This window comes from Natator depressus, chromosome 19 (assembly GCF_965152275.1).
Source record: "Natator depressus isolate rNatDep1 chromosome 19, rNatDep2.hap1, whole genome shotgun sequence".
Taxonomy (NCBI): Eukaryota; Metazoa; Chordata; order Testudines; family Cheloniidae; genus Natator; species Natator depressus.
In genome coordinates this window covers 3870081-3883528 of record NC_134252.1, presented here as the reverse complement: position 1 = coordinate 3883528, position 13448 = coordinate 3870081, and the positions used below count along the sequence as shown (strand labels likewise).

General features: G+C 57.7%; 1 protein-coding gene across 1 annotated transcript; it reads right to left on the bottom strand.

Annotated features, from left to right (window-relative positions):
* Positions 1-2565: 2565 nt before the first annotated feature.
* On the bottom strand, positions 2566-12915 carry LOC141974583 (platelet-activating factor receptor-like). Its single transcript, XM_074934396.1, has 2 exons — positions 12634-12915; positions 2566-4784 (listed from the first exon to the last, which is right to left on the bottom strand). The coding sequence occupies exon 2, from the start codon at positions 4772-4774 to the stop codon at positions 3764-3766; it is 1011 nt and encodes a 336-aa protein (XP_074790497.1). The 5' UTR covers positions 4775-4784; positions 12634-12915; the 3' UTR covers positions 2566-3763.
* Between the last annotated feature and the right edge of the window lie 533 nt (positions 12916-13448).

Below are 13448 nucleotides of genomic sequence, written 5' to 3'. Positions count from 1 at the left end.
GTCAGACGTAAGACATGGGGGGTAGTTGTCCTGCTCTACTCAGGACTACGAGGCCGCAGCTGGAGGACTGGGTCCAGTTCTGGGCAGCACACTTTAGGAAAGATGGGGACAAATCGGAGAGTCCAGAGAAGAGCAACAAAAATGATTAAAAGGTTTGGAACACCCGACCTCTGAGGAAAGGTTAAAAAACCTGGGCACCTCTGGGCTTGGCCGGGAGCTGATCACAGCCTTCAGATACGTGAAGGGCCGTTCCAGAGGAGAGGGCTCAGTCGTTCTCCCTGTCCCCGGAAGGTAGGACGAGAAGCAATGGGCTTAATCTGCAGCAAAGGAGATTTGGGATTTGGTAGCTGGAAACGCTTTCTAATGATAAGGGTGGTTAAGCTCTGGAACAGGCTCCCAAGGGAGGTGGTGGAATCCCCACTGGAGGTTTTTAAGAACAAGTTGGACAAACCCCTGTCAGGGCTGGGCTGGGTTTACTTGGAGCTGCCTCTGGGCAGGGGGCTGGACTCGGTGGCCTCTTGAGGTCCCTCCCAGCCCTTCATTCCGCTGATTGTATGATGCCTACCCAGCCCAGCTCATGGGGCTGCAGCATCTCTCCTGCCTGCCGCTCACACAAGCTGCCTCCTCCCTGACACAGCCGGGCTGGCTACTAGTTTTGCTCTGAAACACACCAGTGACCAAAATGCCCCTAGTTCAGCTACCACAGACACGAGGCCCATCTCTGGCCCAGCATCCCAGCAAGCAGCACCCAGTGGGCAGCAGCCGCCTACCCAGAACTCAAGGCAGACACTGGCTGTCCACAGGCAAGAGCAGAAACCTCCGAACCTCTCGTCAGCAGCACGACGCTCCCTCGCCAGCGGGCACAAGCTGTCGCGCAAGAGAGCCACACCCCAGAGGCCACCTGCTCCCAGGTGGGGCAAGCCAGGACCCAGCTGGGAACTGCAGCTCTGGAGATGCCTGGTGTGGGCCTGGGCTTGTCGTCACTCAAACGAGGGGGGTTGGCAGGACGGGATGGGCTGCGAAGCCGGAGTGCCTGGCAGCAGGGCCCGGCCGAACGGCCACAGAAATGAAGCTCACGGTAGGTGCTGTCAGTCCTGCCAGCAATTATCCGTGCAGCCCCGAGCCAGAGCCAGCCCACACGTGCCGGCGGCGCTGCAGGGTGACAGACGATAGCGCAATGTGCTGTCTCAGTGCCTGCAGCCCCTGGGGACCGGTGAACCCTGGCTCCATCCCTCTGCTCCCCTGCAAGAGCCTCTAGGACCCACCGCAGATGGCACTGACTTCCCAACGGCACCATGTGTTCGCCCAGCTAACACCAAGCAGAGCCCTTGGCCCCCTTTCCTCACCAAGGCTCCCAAAGCACCTCACCAACCGCCTGCCCACGCCACGCACTGAAATGTGGCTACCTCTGGGGCAGAGGGCAGCAGCCAGGCATACAGCAACACTGCACGCCCCGGGGGAGGGAAACCTCGGCGAGGACTCTGGGCCAGCCCTGCCTGCTCTTACCAGATGCGCCACAAGGATCTTTAACATGCACCCGGTGCGGACGGGACAGGATATTGGGAGGTTCCAGGGCACACTGTGCCAGGCAGAAGCCTGGGGCTGGGGAGACCCTGCTGCTCAGGGGGGGCTCGCTGATTGGGGGCTGGAGTGTGAAATTAAGTTCCCAAATAGCCTCATTTAGTATAAAATAATCATGGGGTTGGGGGTCAAACACCCAGCAATTATTAGACACGTGTGTGCAGACACAGAGCCAGTTAGTAGCCATCCATACATCGAGGGGGCGTTATACTTAGAGGGGGCATTGCTATTTCCCACTGCCCTGCCCTGGATAACCTTCCCCACTGCTGCTACTAAAGTCTCCCCGACGAGTAAGCACCTCCCCATCAGTACAGCAAACCCCCGGGTCACTGCCCACTCATGATTATGGATCTGCCCCCCTGGAACAGCTATGCCCCCTTCCCATTAGTCTGGGGAACTGTTACTAGAGAGTGCCCTACAGATAGCTGTCCCCAGTCACCACAGAGGACCACATACGACAGTGCCCCACAGGGCCCCTGGCACTAGCTGTCTGGGTTTTTGCTGGGGGAAGATGCATTGGGAGGGACCTTACAGTGACCCTGTAATAAGGCACCCAACCTGAGGTGCATGTGCCTCAGTTTCCCCTCAGCCCAGCCACAAAAAAAGAGCACAGTCTCTCTCACTGTCTGATACAAATGATGCCACCTCTGGGTAGAATTTATTCATGTACACGTGCACTAGTCCGTGGACCCCTCATGGGAAAAACCCTTCTCCCAGTTCCCCTAGTAAAACACACCAATGCATGCTGGTTTTCCACTCCCCTTCCCAGCAGCATCACTTCCAGGTCACCCACCCGGGAGCCCAGCAGCACTCGGTCCCCAGTGCCTTTCCACCCTCAGTGCAGGCCCCCACTTGCCCGGCCAGCCACTTGAGAGCGACTGCCTCATGGCTCTTTGACCTGACCACAGCCCCCCAGCTCAGAACCCCCTCAGCCCCCCAGCACTGGCTCTCCAGCTCAGGAAGGCCAGTGGCCAGGCTCCTGCTGGTCTCTGCGCAACCCTTCCCTGCTCCAGGGGGCCTGAAGCACCCCAACTCTCAACTGCTCCTTCCCTTGCTTGCCCCAGGCAGCTCTGATCCCCTAGGGCCCTAATTAAGCCTAAGTGAGGGTCAAGTGCCCAGTCACAGGTGCACAGGCCTCTTCCCTCTTAAAGGGCCAGTGTCACCCTATGACAGACCCCATATCAACGGACCCTTGGGGAGAGCAGACCCCAGCCAGACGACCCGTCCCTGCTGGGAGCCGGCTGCAGCGCTCCGTTCCGGCTGCGCCGAGCTAGGAGACGAGGAAAAGAACTTTGAAGAGAAAACGCAGTTTATGCACAAATTCACGTGGCCCGTCTCCAAGCAGCCTTGTCTCCAAGCAGGTGGGACCCTCCGTCCTGGCCATGGGCGTTACACCAGGTACAAAGCCACGCATCCCTCCCACCAACTAACAGCCTGTCGTAACCCTCCGGGGCACATCCCCATCAGGAGGGCCAGGAGCTAATTACTGCTAGTGCTCAAGTCCCCACAATCCAGCCGAGAGGTTGGAGACGCTCTGATGGGGCTGATGGGTGAGTGACATGCCCTGAGCAGCGACGGTAGGGGACATCTGCCCAAGGGGGGGCTTAACGCGTCAGAGGAGCAGGAAGGCAGGGATGGGGCAGCTCCGTACCCGTGCTGAGCAAAGAAGGGGTTCCAAAACAGGCAGGAGCAGCCCAGGAGAAGCCTCTCTCTCCGGCAGCAACATGAAGGCAACAAGGCCAGCACTGCTGAGGAGAGAGACATGCCACCGCCACGTCCCTCGAATCTTCAGATCCAGCCGAAGCCCCGCGGAGGCCCATGTCCCAGAGGAGCACTGGGGGCTGGACTGCCTGGGGGTGGCAGAGAGTGAGATCCAGGTGGGCCGGGTGCATCCGGGCAGGTTGGCTCAGACTCGTCAGCAAAGCCGTTCCTGCCAACCTCCTGCCACGGGGCACACTGGCAGGGAGCGGATCCCCAACTCACACCGGACACTTGGTCACCCTCCAATCAGGCCAGGGAGATGCTGTTACCAGGTGACCCCCCACGCCCCACTGGAAGAGCTCCGGTGGCAAGTTCAAGATTCTCACAACGAGGCCAAGACACTGGAGGCTGGCGCTAGGGTGGACCAGTGCCCTGGAGAGGGAGCCGAGCTAAGCCGTGAGCCATTCTCCCAGCAGCCCCGCTAGGAGGAGGTGAAGGAGGAGGAGCGGACGTTGGGAATGGATCTCTCCAGCGGGGAGGGGGGCAGTGGGAGGCACCGGACGATCTTGCGCGCAGTCATCCACAGATCAGCCCGGAAGCGCTTGATGGAGAAGCAGTAGATCAGTGGATCGATGCAGCTGTTGAGGCTCAGCAGGGCCACACTCAGGGTGTGCAGGATGTCCAGGGTGGAGGGTGGGCTGCAGCCGGGGGTCTGCGTCCGGCTGGCCACCCAGGGGGCCAGGGTGAGGTGGTAGGGGGCCACGCAGACCACGAACACCAACAGCATGCCCAGCACCATGGCCCGGGCCAGCCGGCGGTGGCTGCCGTGGGAGGCAGTGGCCGAGAGCGACCTCATGATGGAGGCGTACGCGCCCAGCACCACCAGGAAGGAAGCCACGAAGAAGCCCACCATGGCATAGGCATAGTTCCTGTGCCCCGCAGACTGCTCAAAGCACTTGGTGCCCCGAGAGCCCACCCAGGTCTGCTGGGCTGCCAGGGAGGGGATAGCGCAGCCCAAACACAGCAGCCAGACCGCCACGCAAGCTGCCATGGCCCCGTGGCGCCGGTTCAGAGCCAGGTCCAGCCTGGCCACGCGGACGGTGCAGTAGCGATCGAAGCTGATGAGGGTCATGAAGGCGATGGCACTGTAGGTGGCTATGTAGTAGGCAGCCCCGGCCAGACGGCAGGTGGTGTCTGAGAGGGCCCAGTGCCCCCCGGCCAAGTAGTAGGGGATCCAGAGGGGCAGGGTGAGGTTGAAGAGGATGTCGGCCAGCGTGAGGTTGATGAGGTAGATGCGGATGGCCTTCCTCACCTGGCCACTCTGCAGAAAGGCCAGCAGGGCCACCAGATTGCCAGGCAGCCCCACGCAGAGCACCACGCAGTACACTAGGGGCACCAGCACAAACTGCACGGGGTCACTCAGCTCACACTCCCCGTGGGCAGCACCCAGGGGTGCCTCCGTCGCCTCCAGCCCGGCCGTCCAGTTGTTCATCTCAGCACCGCTGGAAGACAAGACAGGGCAGGGTTAGAGGGGAGGCCTGGGCTGTGTGCCTGAAAGGGGGTCAGAGTCCTGAGCTGGGGGGACGGGGGACTGACGCTGATTAGGAGCCCCTCATACAGCTATGTTGTCAACCTGGCCCCAGCGCACCTTGCTGGGTAGGAGGAGCCAACCTGACCCCCTCCAACTCCAGAGAAGGTCTATCTATCCCTATCCCCACGCCTCCACCTATCTCCCCATCCACCCATTGATCTATCCAGCCAGCCAGCTCCATAAATACCCCTCCAGCTCTCTCTCCATCCACACCCCTCCAATGAGCCATACATCCACCCAGACCTCTCCCCCTCTCCATTCAGCCCCTCTCTCCATCCATCTCCACACACACTCCTCTATCCATCCAGCTAAGCATCTAGGCACTGAACTCCCAGTAAAGCCTGAAAGCATAAGACTCGGAGCAAACATGAGCACAGCAGCCACAGGCGAAGTTTGGGGGGGGGTCATGGAGGGCTTTGCCCCCCCCCCCCAAACTGCAAGCCTCAGGCAGGCATCCTGAGTGTGCAATGCAATGAATTCTGCAGAGGAGACAGATGACCTGCTCCCAGCTTGAGCCCTGAGGCAGGGTCTAGGAGTCAGAATTTTGTTTATAAACACGGTGATTAAGAGAAGAAAGGACTGGTAGGATGTTTCCTAAAGTTAAATGATCTGTTCCAAGTTTGGTGGACTGGGAAAAGTCGCCTAAATGATAGAAAGTAATTGGAGATTTTTCTACAATTATTTCAGTTGTTGTATTCCAGAGGCAGTTACAAAGTTACTCATATCTTTCCTTGGAAAGAGAATTGATTTTTTAGACAAAAGAAATGCAGTAGATCTAATCTACCTGGATTTCAGTAAAGTGTTTGATGCAGTTCCACGTGAGCAATTAATTAGTTAAATTGGATAGGAAGGGGATTAATATGAGAACTGAAAGGTGGATAAGGAACTGGTTAAAGGGAAGACTACAGCAGGTCACACTGAAAGGTGAACTGTCAGGCTAGAGGGCATTTACCAGTGGAACCGTTTATCAGGGATCAGTCTTGGGACCAATCTTAAACTTTTTTATTACTGACCTTGGCATAAAAAGTGGGCGTGTGCTAATAAAATATGCAGAGGACACAAAGTTGGGAGGTATTGCCAATACCGAGGAGGATCAGAATATCGTACAAGAAGATCTGGATGACCTTCTAAACTGGAGTAATAGAAATGGGATGATATTTAATAGGGCAAAGTACAAGGTCATGTACTTAGAGACTAACAACAAGAATTTTTGCTGGGGGACCTATCAGTTGGAAGTGACAGAGGAGGAGGAGAAAGACCTGGGTCTATTTGTTGTTCACAGGATGAACAAGAACCAACAGTGGTATGCGGCTGTGAAAAAGGTTAATGTGGTCCTGGGGTGTTTCAGGCAAGGTGTTTCCACTAGAGACAGGGAAGTGTTAGTACCATTATACAAGGCACTGGCGAGACCTCATCTGGAATCCTGTGTGCAATTCTGGTCTCCCATGTTTAAGAAAGACTAATTCAAAGTGGAACAGGTGCAGAGAAAGGCTACTAGGATGATCTGAGGAATGGAAAACCTACCTTAGGAAACTCAAAGACCTTGGCTTGTTTAGCCTAACCAGTAGAAGGCTGAGGGGAGAGATGATTGCCTCCTATAAATACATCAGAGGGACAAATACCAGGGAGGGAGAAGAGTTATTTAAATTAAGCACTAGTGTGGACCCCAGAACAAATGGATAGGAACTGTCCATCACCAAGTTTAGGCTTGAAATTAGGTGAAGGTTTCTAACCATCAGAGGAGCGAAGTTCTGGAGCAGCCTCCCAAGGGGAGCAGTGGGGGAAAAAAACCCAACTGGTTTCAAGACTGAGCTTGGGAAGTTTCTAGAGGAGATGGTGTGACAGGACTGCCTACAATGGCATGTGGCCGATCGGCGACTGCCTGTAGCAAAAATCCCCAATGACTGGAGCGGGACACTAGATGGGGAGGGCTGAGTTACTACAGAGAATTATTCCCAGGTATCTGTATGGTGGGTCTTGCCCACATGCTCAGGATCTAACTGATCATCGGATTTGGGGTCAGGAAGGAATTTCCCCCCTGGGTCAAATTGGCAGAGACCTCTGCAGCCTGGGGCATGGGTCATTTGCCGGTGTAAATGGTGGATTCTCTGTAACTTGAAGTCTTTAAACCATGATTTGAGGAGGTCAGTAACTCAGCCAGAGGTTTGGGGTCTGTTACAGGAGTGTGGGGGGAGGTTCTGTGGCCTGCAATGTGCTGGAGGTCAGACTAGATGATCATGATGGTCCCTTCTGACTTCAGTAAGAGTATCCGAGTACGACGAGACAGTACGATTTAAACCTCACCCGTGTCCCGTAAGTGACTTGCCACAAGAGGTCAGAACACGTTAGTATTAGAGCTGAGCGGGTCTAATATTTATTACATTTTCTTTCTTGCTATAGGAATGAGACAGAAATGACCCGACAGGAGCACTGTAAGTTATTATCTGCCAAAAAACAAGTGTTTTCAGTTGTCTAAGTAGTCCCTGGAACCATGGTTAAAGTTATGCCCCTCCTCCCCCCGAAGCATCTGAAATGGTGCCCCTGTGGGCAGGCAGGGAATTTGCCCACACACCTGCGCGGCCCCGTTGGCCTGACTGGAGCCCAGCCCCCCCACTTATAGAAGTCACACGACACTGATGCTCAGTGCTCCTTGTGAACTAGGCAGCCCAGCCCTGATTGAACAAGGGGAAGAACCTGGCCCTTAACCCAGTGGCTCTCTGCAGAACAGAGCCAGCTGTGTCCTCAATGGGTTTGAAACGCTTTGCAGAAGGAACAAAGTGCTCCAGACGCGGGGAAATCCCTGCCCCGCCTGCAGCTCCCCTCCCTATCTGGCTGCAGTGCAGGCAAGGGATGGTGACAGGTGAAGGGAGGTTTCATGTGATCCCTGGGCAGAGCAGACCCCAGCCGGACGCCCCATTCCTGCTGGGAGCTGGGGATGGCAGGGGGGTTGGGTCCCATCCATCCTTGCTGCCTGTTCCCTCAGCACCTAGAGATCGAGGACACAGACACTAACTGGCCATGGCTGGGGGTGTCGGACACTCAGCCCCCATTGCTGTCCCCTAGGCCAGCCAGGCCCCAGGACCCAAGGGGACAAAAATGCTCTTCTACCTCCTGCTAACCAGAGAGCTGGATTCTCCTCTGGCCCCCATCCTTCGCCGGCAGGGCGAGCAAGCCATCCCCTCGGCAGCGCCCATCCTTGTCACACCTGCCGTCCGCCCCCAGCCCCTCTCAGCGGGCAGCATCTCCGCCTCCCCCTGCAATCCAGCGCCATGACTGCCCTGAGACAAGCCCAGACCCCTGCTCCTCACAGGCCTCAGCAGAGCTGTCTGGGGAGCAGGGCTGGACGAGCAGGGTCTGGAGAGCAACAGCACTTACCCGGTTGCCGCACTGAGGCTCTGAGCCCCAGCTTCCTGTGACGCAGGAGGGAGGCTGGCCCGGGGGGGCAGTCAGCAGGCTGCCAAGCCCGAAAGGACCCCGGAGAGGACTCATTCCGGGATGAGCGAGGAGGTTCCTGCATCTGAGCTGGGACACAGTTCACGGGACAGCAGCTCGGGCTCCTTACGCCGTACAGCCCCCGTCAGCATGTAGACCATTGTCTAGGCCTACGGGACTCTCTGCTCATCACTGCACTGTCAGCAGCCACAGGGCTGCAGGGGAATCACCAGAGAACCCTAACCTCAAACCACAGCCCGGCGCCTGACAGCCAGCCAGACAGGTTGGCCGTTAACGTCTCAACCAAGCGAGTGCAGTGCTTCCCGCTGCTCGCCCAAAGGCAGACAGTCGGCGCACCAGAGAGCCCTGTGGGTTAAAGAGGAAGGGACTGTCCGTCTCTGGATCCATGCTCCCATCCATCCAGCCATCCCTCAATCCAACCCTGCACATCTGACTGCCTAGTCACCACGCAGTGCACCCATCCCCGTAGCATCTAGGCCCCAGACAGAGCAGGCCAAGCCCTGCACCTCCACCACCCAGCCGGAGCCATTGTCCCAGGGGAAATCAGCGCCAGGTTTCGCTGGCAGCAGGTTTGGAGGAAGGCACCAGCGGCAGCATTGGGGAGTTGGAGTTTTTTCTTTCCCAGGCATGCGATCCAAACGCCAGCTGGTCGTCTCCGGGCCGAGCTGATACAGGGGCTGGGACCGCGGCCAGCGCCATCCCCACGCCACCCTCCAGCCAAGCTAACGCCTTGGCTCCTGAAAGGCTGCAGGGCATCAGAGCTGGCTGAAGTCCCTCCCCCAGCACCCCCCCTTCCTGCAGCACCTCCCAGCCTTAGCTCTTTGCCTGGACCATTCAGGAGGTGACTCGGTGCAGCCTTGCTCAGACGGAGCAGTGGCCAGGAGGCTCAACGCTGTGGTTCTCACGAGCAGCCGGGCCGCGCATCCTCAATGCAATCCAACTTTCCCATCCCTTTCAATCCAGGGAAACCCCCTGGGACTGCAGCCCAATCGAGAACCCTAGTCCGGCAGTGGCTCTTTGCTCCAAGAGCAGGCGACAGACGTTCACCCAGTGTCAGTACTTTCCCTGCCCCGTGACCTGGCCCAGGAGAGGCTTTGAGGCCGAGATGCCAGGGCCAGTGGCCATGCATTAGAAATACCAGGCCCGGTTGCATGGCTAGAGGTGGAAAGGACAGATAGGCCCTTGCTCCACTGCAGATATTTCCAGCTGCCACATAGATCCGTGCAGGGAGCTTCAGCCTCTGCCATTCCCTGGGCCAAAGGAAAACCCCGAATGTAGAGGCAAAGGAAGCCAGATTTAGTCTGACTTGATCAGGGCAGCAAGTTATATGGGCCTGTGGTGCCCGGGCTCCAGCAATATTCAGGGCACGGGGGTCTGGCTCCACCAGTGTTCGGGGCTGGGTGTCTCCCCTGCAGCATCCCTGCCTGAGCCCTGGGCAGCAGGCAGCTGCCCAAGGGAGCGGTGCCAGCGGCAGGCTGAGGCGTTTGGGTGGAAGTTCAGAGGAGTGAATAGGTGACCGCAGAAGCTCAGGAAGCCCCAGGTGGCTGCTTTGGGCTTTTTCTGTCCCTTCCTCTCCTCTGCTTTTCTTTTGCTAGTTTCCCTTCTGTGTGGCTGTAGCCCTGAGCTGCCCCACACCCCAAATCCCTCATCCCAAGCCCCAGCCAGAGCCCTCACCCCTGACATCCCAAACCCTCTGCCCCACCCCGAACTCCCTCCTGAACCCCTCATCCCCAGCCCCACCCTGCAGCCCTCCCCCCGCACCCCAACCCTCTGCCCTAGCCCTGAGCCCCTCCCACACCCCAAACCCCTCATCCCCAGCCCCACTCCAGAGCCCTCCGGGCTGTCACAGAGAGAGGGATTTCCTGGGGGATTTACCAAGCTGCTGTGAGTCAGAGGCACAGCTGCATCCAGGGCCACAGGGTCTAAGCCACGGAGAGAAGATCCCGCAGAGATGCTGCCCCAGCTCCAGCTCGCAGCTGCAGGGGCTTAGCATTCCCGCCACAGCCGCGTATGTGCGCCCGTCGGAATGTCCCTGCCTGCGTCCTGCTCCAGCCAGGCAGTGCGGCTCCCCCTCGGCCGAGCCAGGCGCTGGCTTCTCTCTGCCTGGCAATCGCTGGTTCATCAGCTGTGCACACTCGCCCTGCCCTGCTGCTAGCCACACTCTCCACTCCCACAGCAATAGGCTACTTTCCCACCAGGAAGGAACGAGCATCTCAGATCGGATCAGCAGCTACTGCCCTGCCCCAGAGAGGGGTCAGCTTCCAGCAAAGGCACTCAGCCACTCGTTGAGTGCTGGGACCAGGGGGTTGGGCATTCCTTCCTGACCCCTGCAGGCAATCGGTTTGAGCCCTGAAGCTTGAGGTTGAATCACTGCCCCTGTGACCCTGCCTCAAGCTTGTGCAGCTCTAGGACTTACTGACATCCAGAAAGGTTTCCTGTCTCCCCCCATCGCACACTTTTGAAACCACCAACTCACTGGACACTAGCTGGGCCCCTTGTTAGCAGTCTCAGCAAGGAGGCCAAGCACACCGAAAGACTGGCTAGCTGGAGCCCTCCCAGGGCGGGAGTGCGGGAAGCTGCTGCTCACACTGTCCCTGCTCTGTGGCTATTCATGGGGGCCATGCAGATCTCTCACTCACTCACTCACACACACACACACACACCCCCCCCCAAGGCTGGGCCCAAAGGCAGCAAGGCAAAGCCCCAGAGATGCAGCAAAGAGCCCCCAAAGAGACCGAGTGGTAAGAAAATCGGTTTGGTCCTTACCCACGGACTCTGCCTGTCTGACTTGTTCTGCAGCAGCCCTGCTTCAAATGGGCAGATGAGCAGGAGTCGGGGAAAGAGAGAGAGACAGAGGCTTCCCCAGCCCAGACACATTCTGCTTGCCAGGGACTGGCTGTCACAGAGTTACAAGGAAGCTGTGGCTTTTTTGGCGCGAGTCATTTCAGCCCCGCGCTGGGAGGCCGAGACACTGCCAGGCGCCCTTAGCTGACAGACAGCCACGAAAGGCCGCAGATTTTCTCAAGAGACTCAAACCACATGAGCTGAGCTTTTCAGCCCAGCCACAGAAATACTCCGTGCTACAGAGAAGGGATCTTAAGGCCACCCCAGAGTTCAGGCTGCCTTGACCCTTTCCCATTGACCAGCACCAAAATCATCCCCCCCCTTAAGTGTCAGTATTTACTCACCAAGGCCCTGATCCTCAGAGAGGTATTTAGGCTCCTAACTTCCACTGACAACAGTAGAGGATCTGCCCCCAGACCCCGAATGTGCTCAATCTTGTCTGATCTTGGCAGCTAAGCCGGGTCAGGCCTGGTTAGTGCTTGTATGGGAGACCTCCCAGGAGCCCTGATTTCTGGGAGCTCGGCACTCGCAAGCGGGGCTGAGTTCCAAACAAATCGGCACCAGGGGGGCGGGGGGGAACCTAGCCCCACTGGTTGGTGCAGAGCCCTCGAAAAGCTGGTGCTCTTGTGAATGTCACGATGACACAGCCCATGTTAGACTATTCCGCATACACCAGCTCCGTTTCCAAGCCCACTGGCAGAGCAGTGAGTTCGATAACAAAAAAATATTTGGCCTTCTTAAGCTTTCTCATTAGACTGTTTATTACTAAGCAGGAGTGGCACTTAGCTTGGAATATAGATCCTCATAATGCGCCCTGGCTCTTATGTTGTGCTCAATAGCAGTAGCTCTCAAAGCCCTCTACAAAGGTGATATAGCAATATCCCTCTTGAATAGATGGGGAAACTGAGGCACAGAGCAGCAAAGTGATGGGCCAAGGAGAGAGAGAGAGAGAGAGAGAGAGAGAGAGAGACACACACTCTTCACACACCCAGGATACAAATTCCAAAGCTCACTCTTACACAGTGCTACCCCGCTGGGTTCTGCAGCGCTGAGCCAAAAGCGTTGTTTGTCACAGCTGAATGGCAGGCCTGTCCCACATGGCAGAAAAAGGAGCCCAGTGATCTCTAGGACTTTCCCATCTCTAGGAATAACAGGGCTCTACCATTCCAGGCCATTCCATGCTCTATGGCTGGTGTAGAAACCAGAGCAGCTACGGTGGGGCAGCTAAATGTTTTTTCAAGGAGGGGAAAGCAGCCTGCCCTGCTAAAGCCCCCTAGCCAGTCGCTCCTCTTGGAAGGGGGGGTGGGAAACTGGCTCTGGGCCCTACCCCAGCAAATCACCCCCTTCTTCCAAGAGCCCCATCCAAAGAACTGGCTAGTTCTGGGCACTCCCCTCCAATGAGATGTCGCTGCAAGGGGTGCTAGGGGGATGCTCAGGTTCCTGGCTCCAAGCTGGTCTCTTACCCTGCAAGGCTGGCTTGTGGGTCGGCAGCGTTCCCGTCCCTGCTGCACGTTGCTGTCTGGCTGAGCCAGGTCTCTGGAAGGCTTTAAGGAGCCCGGCCAGGCTGTGTGGCACGTCTGATCTCCACCGCCCCCGAGCGCCGTCTCTCTCTGTCAAGGGTTAATCCGCACGGTGTCGCGGGGTATGGGGCGGCAGCTGGAGGCAGGGCAGGGCAAGGCACCTGTGCATGCTTGTAAAAGGGGACTTCTCGAGGAAAAGCCCTTCTAAGGCTTCCCCAAGCCCGAGGAGGCCAGCAGCACTGCAAGGGGGGCTGTGGGGACGCAGCCCTGGCTCCCACGTCAGCCCCTGGCCCACGTCATGCACGTCTGCACGGAGTGGGGTGCAGATGAGAACAATGGGACCTAACAGCTAAGGCAGAGAGTCCTGGGCACAAAGCACCGGGGGCCGTTCTGTGCGGAGGTGAAGGGGGTTCCTGTTTCCCTGACCCAGTCCTCCTGCCCACACCAGCCCGGAGTGCTTAGCCCAGCAGGAAAGCCTGGTGCCGGCTGGGATGAATCAGCCGTGTGTGACTGGCAGGGATAATGGGCCCTTTCATTCCCTGCTCTCAGGGCCGGACTGCCTGAGCAATGTGGCAGCTGAGGGTGCAAGCCAGGGTCTGCGCTGGCATGGACTGCGGTGGGGCTCAGGAATCTAACCACAGAGCACTTGCTGCAGGATCAGGGATGGAAAGGAGGGACAGAACTTGGAGAAATTAACACTTGCAGCTCCCCCACCCCTGCCGAGAGCAGGGTGTCGCTAGCCCCGTTTACCAGTGGAG

What these genes read in the sequence shown, in the direction of transcription:
- LOC141974583 (XM_074934396.1), bottom strand. Translation starts at nt 4,774, where the DNA reads ATGAACAACTGGACGGCCGGGCTGGAGGCGACGGAGGCACCCCTGGGT.